This window comes from Hyaena hyaena, unplaced genomic scaffold (genome assembly GCF_003009895.1).
Source record: "Hyaena hyaena isolate Hyena2069 unplaced genomic scaffold, ASM300989v1 scaffold_55, whole genome shotgun sequence".
Classification (NCBI taxonomy): domain Eukaryota; kingdom Metazoa; phylum Chordata; class Mammalia; order Carnivora; family Hyaenidae; genus Hyaena; species Hyaena hyaena.
This window is the reverse complement of record NW_024080687.1, coordinates 1,512,592-1,524,835: the sequence shown is the minus strand read 5'-3', so window position 1 is coordinate 1,524,835 and position 12,244 is coordinate 1,512,592. Positions and strand designations below refer to the sequence as shown.

The 12,244-nt window shown below is 43.1% G+C and overlaps 1 protein-coding gene across 2 annotated transcripts in view; it reads right to left on the bottom strand.

Moving 5' to 3' along the window:
• Positions 1-12,244, bottom strand: part of RCAN2 (regulator of calcineurin 2) — a 266,886-nt gene that overhangs the window by 16,554 nt on the left and 238,088 nt on the right. For both annotated transcript variants that reach the window (XM_039231245.1, XM_039231246.1), the window contains 2 exons: positions 11,097-11,270; positions 6,698-6,869 (listed from right to left, as the gene is read on the bottom strand). In XM_039231245.1, the coding sequence (XP_039087176.1) occupies positions 6,698-6,869; positions 11,097-11,270 (346 nt within the window). The remainder of the gene's footprint in view (positions 1-6,697; positions 6,870-11,096; positions 11,271-12,244) is intronic.

The window sequence follows — 12,244 nt, the reverse complement described above, 5'->3', positions numbered from 1 at the left end:
TAAATATAGCAGCTGCTCGCAACTTGAAACTTGGGCACCATTTTAAGCCCTGCTCTGCAGTTAACTAAAATTGATCTCCCTAACAAGATCTAAAAATAGCAGGAGGGAAAAAAAGGAACAGACAATGACTTTTCATATCGTTCCCTGCAGGCATTTTCAGTGACAATGAACATGACCTTCCAGAGCCATCCTAGAGAGCAGAACAAAGGCTGGCATTTCACATCTCACTTCTGATTTACCACCCATTTAGTACATTGTAACATCTTTGTGTTTCCATTTTTGCTGATTGGTGTAGATAAGCCATCTTGCTGGGCTGGGTATTTGTGTTTCCTATTTTGCTTTATAACTGAAAAGACCAGAGCCTCTCGTACTCTTTCTGGAGTCAGGAGTGATAGATATTATAAAATAAACAAAAATGAATATTTGATTCATCTTCTTGGTCAAAGCCCACCTTGTCTTGTCTAGATGATTGTTCGACGATGGGCTTCTTTAAATTCACCAGTGGAGTGCTCTGTTTGATCTAGATGGTAAATGCCCTTTAACAGAGCAGAGGAAGGCAAACCTACACCAGCATGTCCCAGAGGACGGGAGAGAAAAGCACCGAATGGACCTCAGAGGCCTGATGTAATATGTGTGTCGTAGGGCGTTACCAATAAGCCCAGACACAAAATGTGGAGGAACAAATCGTGTAAGTTGTTTCCCATTTTCAAAACTCCCTTTTGCAACACTCTTGAATGTCTTCTAGAGAAATTAATTTTACCATTCAAGAGACCTCTTGGTTTCTCACACGTTTCCGTCCCCAGAACAAAGGCGCTGGCTCCATCAATTCTTTCTGCTTCTTGCCAGTGGCAGAGGCACCTGTTTTACTTCCCAGCTGTGTAGCCTTGGGCCAGCTACTTACCCACTCAGTGCCTCATGTTACCCAGCTGAATAAATGAGAAGAACAATTCCTATCTCACAGACTTGCTGTGGGCATTAAATGAGATAATACAGTAAGGTGTTTAGAACAGTGCCTGGCCTGTAGTAAGCCCTAATATATGTTTTAACCATTATTTCTACTTAAAATGTTTTCCCCAATTTATCTATTTTACTTACTTTGGATCAAAAACAGAACATACAGTCTTGGGGACAAGAGATAAGAAGGTTTGAAACTGTGCCTCTCCCATTTTCCTGATATAAACTTGTTCTCGCCACCATGAATAGAAGCAGACTTGCTTCCCCAGGGTGGTGTGGCCCTCTGCCTTAAGAGGTGTCCTAATAGCCTGTTAAGGATTTCAAAGGAATCTCACAGGCTTGGGTTGGATCGCGGTTCCACTGTAAATGCATTCCCCACGCTTATTTCAAGAGCCTCTCTGGAAGTTCCAGGGAGCAGAGCTGGCCTTCTCTGGAAGAGGGTCACCAGTGTTTCTTTCCTGAAGAAGGAAAGGGGGCGCCATGTGACCTCTGCTTGTAGGAGCCTCCACGAAAGGGTCTTGGTTATGTCCATCATTGCCTTTCAGGGTGGCTGGACGCGTTCGAGTTCCCACTGAGGTGGGTCCCTGAGCCTGGACGCCATCTTGCCCTGGATCCGGGCTCCATGATGCCCTTTCTTCAGACTTAATTCTTCCCGGCAGCTTCAGATTTCCACAGCTCTTCTCAGTCACTCTGCTCTCCTAAGTTTGTGGGGTTGGTCATCCCTCTTAGGCAAACCCCATTCCTTTGACCCTCTGAGTTGCTCTGTCTGCTCTCATTCTGCTGTGTTTCCACACTCCCTGAAGGGAGGCAGCCATCCCTTCACGTGGAATGAGTTATCATTTGTTACTGAAATGATTCTGCCAAAGGATTAAAAATGAATCTCACGAAATCATTTTTTTTCCCCCAAACGGAAATGCTACAAGTCCTCTCCTTGGAGAAAACATTAATTTAGTGTTGCCTGACGCAGCCTGGCGAAAGCCATAAGAAAGCAACAATTTGCCAGGGTGACTGGGTGGCTCAGTCAGTTAAGCGTCCAACTTCTGCTCAGGTCATGATCTCACGGTTCGTGGGTTCGAGCCCTGCGTTGGGCTCTGTGCTGACAGCTAGCTCAGAGCCTGGAGCCTGCTCTCTCTCTGACCCTCCCCTGCTCACACTGTCTTTCTCTCTCTTTCAGAAATAAATAAAACATTAAAAAAAAGAAAACAACAATTTGCCAGTGAAGGAATTATCTCTAGGCAGGCTAATGGCTCTGATCTAGTCACTCATTCATGCATGCATTCATTCATTCAATATTTATTGAGCATCAACTAGTGCAAGGTGCTTTCAGGCGCTGGGTGTACCAGAATGAATAAAACATGCTCTCCCCCTCAAAAAGTAGAGAAGATTGTGAGCCGATGATAGAAAATTACCAGAGGAAGGGAGCAAGCATTTGTGCCAAGTGCCAAGAGGCGACTGAAGACGCAAGTCCTTGCCTGGGCATCTCGTGGGGCGGGGGGCAGAGATGGGCATGGGAGGGACTCAGGGTGTGGCTGTACTCCTTCACAAGTGCAGCGGAAAGGGCTACCAGGGGCCCAGGCATCTAATCTAACCTCTGTGATATTTTCAACTCAGTTGTTGGCTCCAGATCTGTGTGGAGCGAAGAAGCTTCAAGGACACAGGGAAAGGACAAACGGGAAACTAAATAAAGAGCAGCAGCCTCAAACTGCTAGCAAAGAAGGCAGAGAAAGCTAGCCCAGAAAATACATCTGAACAGCAGCTGTTCTAGGGGATGTGGTGTCAGTCATCCCTAAAAAAGCAGAATACCCTCATATTCGCCCTTATACACACAGTGCACAGGCTTTCATTTGCACACTCCCTGGACCCGGGTTTGGCTTTCTGAAAGTCACAGTGGCATTAAAGATAATTGCTGATTCAGGATCAGGATAAATGTTTTGCTGGTGTCATGGCAGAGAAGGCCTGATGTCCGCTGAGTCCACTGGTATCCTCAATAAAAGGCCACATGGTGGAGTCAGAAAAATCAGTTTGGACACCTGTCTCTGTCACCACCCACCTGTGTCACCTTGAGCAAATTTCTTCACCTCTCTACAGCTCAGTGTTCTCATCTGTAAAATGGGGGTGTTAATAATTGCTCTTGGGGCGCCTGGGCGGCTCAGTCAGTTAAGTATCTGACTTTAGCCCACGTCATGATCTCACGGTTTGTGGGTTTGAGCCCTGCGTTGGGCTCTGTGCTGACAGCTCAGAGCCTGGAGCCTGCTTCGGATTCTGTGTCTCCCTCTCTGATCTTCCCCTGCTCACACTCTGTTTCTGTGTCTCAAAAATTTAAAAAAAAGAACATTGAAAAAAGTTTAAAAAAATGCTCTCTCTGGCAGAGCACTTCAGAGTACATTTACCAGAGTGCATTCTGGGCCTGGGGAAAGTCAAGCCCAGAGGTTAGCAGAACAACTCAGGTAAAAGGGATGCATTTTAAATAACTATTGATAAGTTATTCACAACTCTAAAAAGAACTCCCTTTTATCCCCCTGCTGCCTCTTTAAGATCATTTCATTCCTGGGGCGCCTGGGTGGCTCAGTCGGTTAAGGGTCTGACTTCGGCTCAGGTCATGATCTCATGGTTCGTGGGTTCGAGCCCCACATTGGACAACTCAGAGCCTGGAGCCTGCTTCGGATTCTGTGTCTCCCTCTCTCTCTGCCCCTCCCCTGCTCATGCCCTGTCTCTCTCTCTTTTAAAAATGAATGAACATTAAAAAAAAATTTTTTTTAAGACCATTTCATTCCTCCTTCCTCCCTCCTCTGTGCCAGGCTCTATAAGCACCCCCTCTGAGGCCTAACTCTCATGCATTCCATTTCTTCTGCTTCCATCAGACCCAGCCCTCTCCTGTCCCTCGCAGTGTCTTCCAGACCTGAGACTCAGCACCATTAGCCAGCGAGGGTATCCGAGACTTGCCCTTATCTTGTCTTTGCACCAGCTTTGTGAACGTGAACCACAAACGAGTTTCTTTTCCAATCTTGGATAAAACATGATTTGAATTTACTGAATTACTGGCTCCAAGTGAGTGGACCTGGGGCCAGCTGGGATCTGGTGGTCAGAAAGTCTGACTTGGCCTGGGGCTCCCTTGTACAATAGTGAGGTAGGAAGATCACTTCCTGGGAGCCCTGGCCATGTCCGCAAGTGACTTCTCCCCTGTCAGGGCCTCTGGGCTTCCTCTCCTGTAAAATGCAGGTTGGCTGACTCCTATCTCCTCCAGCCAAGAACTTAGTGATTCTCTGAAGCTCCACTTACTGACATTCAAACAACTGTACAAGGTGTACAAATGTGTTCTTGTCAGTATCTGGGCATGAGAATCAGGCTGGCAGCTCCAAGTACCTTGGCTCCAGTCAGTCCATCTAGGGGTGTGCCTGCCTGCTTCTGGAGCGTTCTGCATTACTGTGGGAAAGGACTGCGCAAGGCTTAATGTGAGAAGACCCAACTTATTTTACACACTCTACATTTACCCGCATCACAGACCTGGCTCTTTGTGTGGAAAGTGCATTAGCTCAGCATTCCTGTCTATGGAGCAGGTTTTCAAAGAAATAGCATTTCACGAATACCTCTCTTATTATTACGTTGCTTCTTCTATCAGTTCATCATAGCTAGGCACCTACTGGTCTCACGGTGGCTCTGTAAGGATGGAACCGATGGCCGTTGTAGAGGCCTCAAGAAGCTGAGTGACTTGATGATAATTAAAAAGAAAGCCCAGAGGGGCACCTGGGTGGCTCGGTCCTTTGAGCATCTGACTGCAGCTCAGGTCATGAAAGTTCCCAGGAACCCATCAACACTGAGCAACCCAGAACAGTGGGCCCCTCATAACCAGGGTCTTCAAATTTCAGTCTCTGCATGAATCATTACGTGTTACGATTAAAACTGCAGACTTCTGGGGTGGGCGACTGTGGTCCACGTGTTTCTCTGAGACACTAAGAAATACTGGTAAGTACTCATGCTAAGTCTGTCATCACTGGTATCTGTCCCTTGGCTACCGGTGGTTCTTGATAGTGATACGCACCTTATAATCACCTGGGGAGCTTTTTAAAAATTCTGATACCTGAACTTGACCCAAGTCAATTAAATCAGAATCTCTTAGGGTACAGTCAAGGCATTGGGATTATAGTTTTAAAGCCCCCTCTCACATCTGGAGACCAACTCGTAGAGCAGACGCAATGGGGATTATTCTCCCTTGGGTCCACAGTCCTGAAACCCTCAGTGGTACTGGTTTCAGCCCCTGTACTTTCCACCATGTCCCCTCCTGCTATAATACAGGAAAAGTACTGTCAACCAAGAAAAGAAGCTGAGCCAAAAAAAAACCATAAAAAAACAAAACAAAACAAAAAAAAACCACAAAGAAAAAACACCAACCCCAAAACATCCCAAAAGCATTTCTTTGGAGTCTCAGAACTGTGGCAACCCACATAGTGCCCCTCGCCCCAGGGAACAAAAGTCAAGCATTTTTAAAGACAAAAGGGAAGGCTTGTATATGTTGTTTACAAAGAATTCTAATGGGTGTTGGTTGCAGAATATCTTGGCCGAATAGAATTGGTTGTCAAGGTTGTCACTAAGCAAAATCTCTTCCAATGGAAAGTTGCAGGCTGAGTTCTTGGAATATCTGTGGTTTGGCCCAAAAGTTCATGGTCCCACCGTGTGAGGACGTGCATAAGGCCCATCTCCCGGATGGGTCTCCCAGCTCCATTTTAAAACCCCTGACATAAGCAACTTGGTTTCATTTCACCTTTCTTAATATTTTAGAGTATTTTTCCAGCAAGGCGGCAACGTCTGAAAGTGAAGACATCACTTGGTTACAAAACGTACAGAAATTCTGGGTAAGTGCTTAGGAGATATGCATGAGGGTGTTAACTGTAGCTTTTTAAAAAATGTTTATTCATTGTTGAGAGAGAGAGAGCACGCAAGCAAGTAGGGGAGGGGCAGACAGAGGGAGACAGTGGATCTGAAGCATTCTCTGTGCTGACGGCAGCGAGCCTGACATGGGGCTCAAACTCATGAACTGCAAGATCATGACCTGAGCAGAAATTGGACACTTAACTGACTGAGCCACCCAGGTGCCTCCCCTTGTAGCTTTGATTGTAATGGGAAGAAACTGGGAACAGTCTAAATGCCCAACTCGGGACGGGATGAATAAAGCATGATGTCATATTCACCCGACAGGATACTGTACCGCAGGGAATGAGAGAAGCTGAGCCTCCTTTACCAACACTGGAATGAAGTGACTGTAAGATTTTTTTACAGTTAGAAGCTATTGTGATCGGATTCTTGGGGACCAGGAGACTTCACTTTGGCAGGAAGACTGTCTTGTTTCAGAGGATTAGTGGGCTTTCCTACAGCAGCAGTGAAAGAAGGTTGCATAGCATAGAAGCCTTGTGCTAGCTCACAGAGCCCCTTTTGCCTATTCTGAGGAAACAAACAACTTCCTCCCAATACAGAAATTAGGTAGCTCTTTCCAACCTTGAAGTATCTGCATTGCAATGCAGAAGGTGCGCGGACAGGCATTTTAGCACCAGTTCCTGAATTTCAGTTAAACAGGGACAAAGTCGATGCTGCCTTCCCATCCATCAGCCCTCTCGCTGTCCACACAGTGCAATTAACCCATTAGAAACGCACATGTTATTACGAGCCCCGGATTTCAAGGCTGTTAATCTTGTTTGGCATTTCTAGGTTGCTGACAGTGTTTATTTTGCAAAGGGGTCGCAAAGTGTACCTGGTCCTAGTTTGGCCACGGCATAGAGGAGGTCGTAGTTGAGGACTGGCGTGGCGTCACTGATGGGCTGCCAGCCCACGGGCGGAGACGCCGGAGGTGAGATGAGGAATTGTTTGGCGGGCTGTGGTGGAGCCAAATGCAGCTTGTCACCGTCTGTCTCTGGAGTCTGAACCTTTCAAACAGAGGAGAAATGAAGACGCATTATTCATTACGGCCTCAGATGTTCCGTGTTGGTACACGAAGATGCAGAGTCACATTTTGAGCCTGTGACAAAGGATCCAATGAACCAGGCTATAATAATAATCACTACTTACCACACACCATATGCTCAGTTATCTTGTTTCATCCTTAAAAGAGTGGCTCTCAACTTTCAGTCTGCATCATAATTACCTAGACAGCTTACTAAAGCACAGATTGCGGAGGCCCACTCCTGGAGTTTCTGATTCAGCAAAGCTGGGGTGGGGCCCGAGAATCTGCATTGCTAACAAGTTCCCAAGGAGGCTGAAGCTGCTGGTCCCCAGGCTCGTCCCTCCCTCCTGACCTCCCACCCTTCTCTGCTTTTTCCCCCTCATTCTTTTAATTGAGGTGATATTCACATAATATGAAATTAACCATTAATGTAAACAATCAGTGGCATTTAGTACATGTCCAGTGTTGTGCAATCACCACCTCTACCTACATCCAAAGCATTTTTTTAATGTTTATTTATTTTTGAGAGAGAAAGACAGAGACAGAGGACAAGCAGGGGAGGGGCATAGAGAGGGAGACACAAATCCGAAGCAGGCTCCACGCTCTGAGCTGTCAGCACAGAGCCCGATGCAGGGCTTGAACTCACAAATCGTGAGATCATGACCTGAGCCGAAGCTGGACGCTTAACTGACTGAGCCACCCAGGTGCCCCCAAAGCAATTTTTAAAAAGTTTATTTATTTTGAGAAAGACATAGGCAATGCAAGGGGCAGAAAGTGGAGGGGAGGGGACAGAGAATCCAAAGTATTTTTATTGACTCAAAGAAAACTCTGTACCCATTAAACAGCTACTACCATTTTTGCCTCTAGTCAGACCCTGGCAGCCACCAATCTACTTTCTGTCTCTAGGGATTTACCTATTCTGGATATTTCCCATTAACGGGCTTATAAAATGTGACCTTTTTGTGCCTGGCTTCTTTTACTTGGCATACTGTTTTGAAGGTTCATCCATGTGGTCGCATATATCAATGCTTCATTCCTTTTTCTGGTTTAATACCATTCCAATGAAACATGGACCACAGTTTGTATATCTGTACATCCCCTGATGGACATTTGAACTGTTTCTACCTTTTGGGTAGTCACAGTAGTACTATACATGAATCTATGTGTATATGTATTTTTTTTGAGGCCTATTTTCATGTCACTTAGATATATACCTAGGAGTGAGTATTTGCTGGGTCAGATGGTACCTCTGTGTTTAACTTTTTAAGGAAATGGGGGGTTCAATAGATGAAGAAACTGAGGTTTCTACAAATCACATAGTTACTGGCACCATGGGAGCTGAACATGGGTCTGAGGGCAAAGTCTAAATTCTTCTTACTTAGGTTTTGTTTTATTTTATTGTGGTAAGAACATTTAACAAGAGATATTTTCTCTCAACAAATTTTTAAGTCTACAGTATATTATTGTTAATGTTTTGTTGTTGTTTATTTTACTTGTTTCGAGAGAGAGAGCGCGCGTACACAGGAGGGGCAGAGAGAGAGGGAGAGAGAGAATCCCACGCTGACAGTGCAAAATCTGATGTGGGGCTCAAACTCACAAACCTTGAGATGGTGATCTGAGCTGAAATCAAAAGTCAGATACTTAACCAACTGAGCCATCCAGGTGCCCCACAGTATATTATTGTTGACTATGGGTACAATGTTGTACAGTAAAGCTCTAAAGCTTATTCATCTCGTTTAACTGAAATTTTATACTTCTTGATTAGCAACTCATCATTTTCCACTCTTTCCAGTCCCTAGCAACTACCATCCTGCTCTTTGGTTCTATGAATTTTCCTATTTTAGATCCCTCATATAAATGGAATCATGCTCTACCTGTCTTTCTGTGACTGGCTTATTTCACTTAGCTTACTGTCCTCAAGTTCATCCATAGTGCACAATGCCCATACTATGCAAAGCAATATGTGGATTTAATTTAATCCTTATCAAAATTGCAATGGCACTTTTTTACAGAAATAGTGAAAAAGCAATTGTAAAATTCATATAGAACCACAAAAGACCACAAACAGCCAAAACAATCTTGACAAAGAGGAACATCACACTTCCTGATTTAAAAATATATTATAGAGCTACAAGAATCAAAACAGTAAGGGACTGGCATTAAGACAGACATATAAACTAATGGAACAGAACAGAGAGCTCGGAAATGACTCCAAATACATAGGGTCAACTAATCTTCAACAAGAGTGCCAACAGTACACAATGAGGAAAGGACAGTCTCTTCAACAAATGGTGTTGGGAAAACTGGATATCTACATGCAAAGGAATGGAATTGAAACCTTAGCTTACACCATACACAAAAATTAACCCAAAATGGATTAAGGATTCAAATTATAAGACCCGAAATTGTGAAAGTCCTAGAAGAAAATAAAGCAGAAAGCCTGATGACATTGACTTTGGCAATGTTTTCATAGATATGACACCAAAAGCACAGGCAACCCAAATAAAAATAAACAAGCAGGACTATATCAAGCTAAGTCTTCTCCATATAAAGGAAACTCTCAACAGAGTGAAAAGGCAACCTGCAGAATGGGAGAAAATATTTATAAACCACATATAGGTTAATCTCCTTATTCATATATAGGATGAGGAGTTAACTCCTATGACTCAAAAGCAAAACAAACACCGAAAAAACAAACAAACAAAAAACCCAAGAACTCAGTTAAAAAACACAGGGTGAGGACGTAAATGGACATTTCTCCAAAGAAGACACATAAATGGCCAACAGGTTTATGAAAAAATATTTAGATCACTAAGTATTAGGGAAATGCAAATCAAAACCACAATGAGATATCACCTCACAGGTGTCAGGATGGGTATTATCAAAATTAAATAAATAAATGAAAGACAACAGGTGTTGTTGGCAAGGATGCAGAAAAATTGGAACCATCATGCGCTGTTGGTGGGAATGCATAATGGCATAACTACTATAGAAAACAATATGGAGGTTCCTCTAAAAATTAAAAAGAGAACCACCATCTAACTGAGTAATTTTGCTTCTGGGTATTTATCCAGAAGAATTGGAATCAGACTCGGGAAGAAATATTAACACTCCTGTGTTCACTGCAGCACTATTCACAATAGCCAAGATGTGGAGACAACATAAATGTCCATCGACAGATGAATGGGTAAAGAAAATGTGTCATCTACATACAACAGAATACTATTCAGCTTTAAAAAGAAGCAAAGTCTGTTCTTTATACAATGCCATCTTCATAGATTCCAAAGGTGGGAACAATGTTTATTGACCCAATGGCATGGGATCAAGATATCTAATGATGAAGGGAAGGCACTGATGGAACTAATATGAGAACTTTGATTTTTCCATTGCTGGGGACTTTGTGAGCATTGCCAAGAATTGTTCATCCCCATTTGGAATAGCCAGCACTTATTTTTGGATGAAATAAAACACAAAATTGATTTCCATATGTTTGTAATGTTTTTTCATGAATTGGAGTCATTGGAAAGATATATAATTCACTAAAATATCATATAACTGTAGTTTAATTATAACCCTGCTAGGAAGTTTAAGAGTAGTTGGGATTAGACCATTTTTTCTTTTTTAATTTTTAAAGTTTATTTATTTATTTTGGGAGAGCAGGTAGGGGACGGTCAGAGGGAGAGGGAGGGGGGATAGGGATTCCCGAGCAGGCTCTGTGCCAACAGAGCTGTGAATCCATGAACTATGAGATCATGACCTAGGCCAAAATGACGAGTTGGACGTTTAACCGACTGAGCCACTAGGCACCAGGCACCATAGGCATAGAGTATTCTTATTACAACTACTAGCTGGTATTTAACGCATTTACCAAACAATAGACATTTTAACACACAATAGTTCATTTAATCTTCCTAAACCAGCAGAACAGTGTGTATGTCATTTTCCCTATTTAAAGGTGAGGAAGCTGAGACCCACTGACATAATGTAATTTGCCCAGGTGAGAGCTCAGGCTGTCAGCCTTCAGAGCCTGCTTTCTAAACTTCTGCGATATCCCTGCCTGGGAATCAGAGCATAGGTTTATTTATCTGTGAACTAATTATAGACTACAAACCAGTCAAAGTAGAAAGGGCTCCATTTATACTTTTAAAAAGGCAAAAAACAAAACCCAAAAACAAAACCCAATAATAATGTAGAGCAAGAATTACCTTACCTGTGCAAAGTACAGTTTTAATTTTTTCCCTCTGAACTGGGTTTCATGAAGCTCTATCCTGGCTCGGGCTGCAGATTTAGGATTGCTGAAGTTTATTCGGACACGTCTGAAACTCTTAAATAGCTGGAACGTCACACAGTCATCGTAAGTCCGAAACAGACCCTCAAATTTTTCCTGATAAAAACAAACACAGAGGAAAATCCATGGGTCATGTATCTTGCACGATACCTGACCGATACAAATAATTAATAAATAAATAACAAGTAAATAAATAGGCTGTTCTCTGCATAAAATTCAAGCAGCACACTAGTAATGCATGATTTTCATCTGTCAAGCCGTTACCAGGTGCTACATATGCCTATGGACTCAGCGCAGGGATTCCTAATCTGGGTCCAGGGATCCATAGAGGAGCAGTGAATGGGGTTTGAAATGCATAAAAACCCTGAAAATTATGCAAAATTTTGAGTAAGTTTCTCTGTACATGTGTTGTTTTCTGGGGACAGGGATCATCTTTGTCATAAGATTCTCAAAGAAGTTTATTAACTCTCAAATATTAGAGCTGTTGGAGTAAAGTATGTGGTAGACAATACACTTGGTGGCACTAGTTCGATGGTGTCATGGGATGAGTCTTGGACCATGAAATGTGTGTAGAAGCAAGAAAAAGCCTTTGAGAAAATTTTCTATCTTTCTCTGACAATGCCATGTGTTCCAAACGGTATACCATTGAGAAACAAGACACTTCTCAGTCCTTCAGGAGATTCTCCTGGGTCCCTGAGTGGCTGTGGGGAGCAGAAATGTCTTTCTCCCTACTGCCACCCATCCTCTAGTTGACTTTGCTTTGGCAAAGCAAAGCAAAGCAAACAAACAAACAAACAAACAAACAAACAAACAAACTTCTATTGCATTAAATCATGGACATCTGGAGATCATTTTATCCCCACAGCATAACCATGCCCATCACAATACAAAGTAATGATTTAAAAATTTTGATTCAGTACAATTTTCAATTCAACCTAACAAATCTCTATTAAATGCTCACTTATTGCAAGGCCCAGGCTCTAGGCTTTAGGGGAGGATACACAGATGAGGATTACTGCGTTCTGGCTCTCAGTAGTGTAACATACTATTGTGAGAGGCAGACACAGACA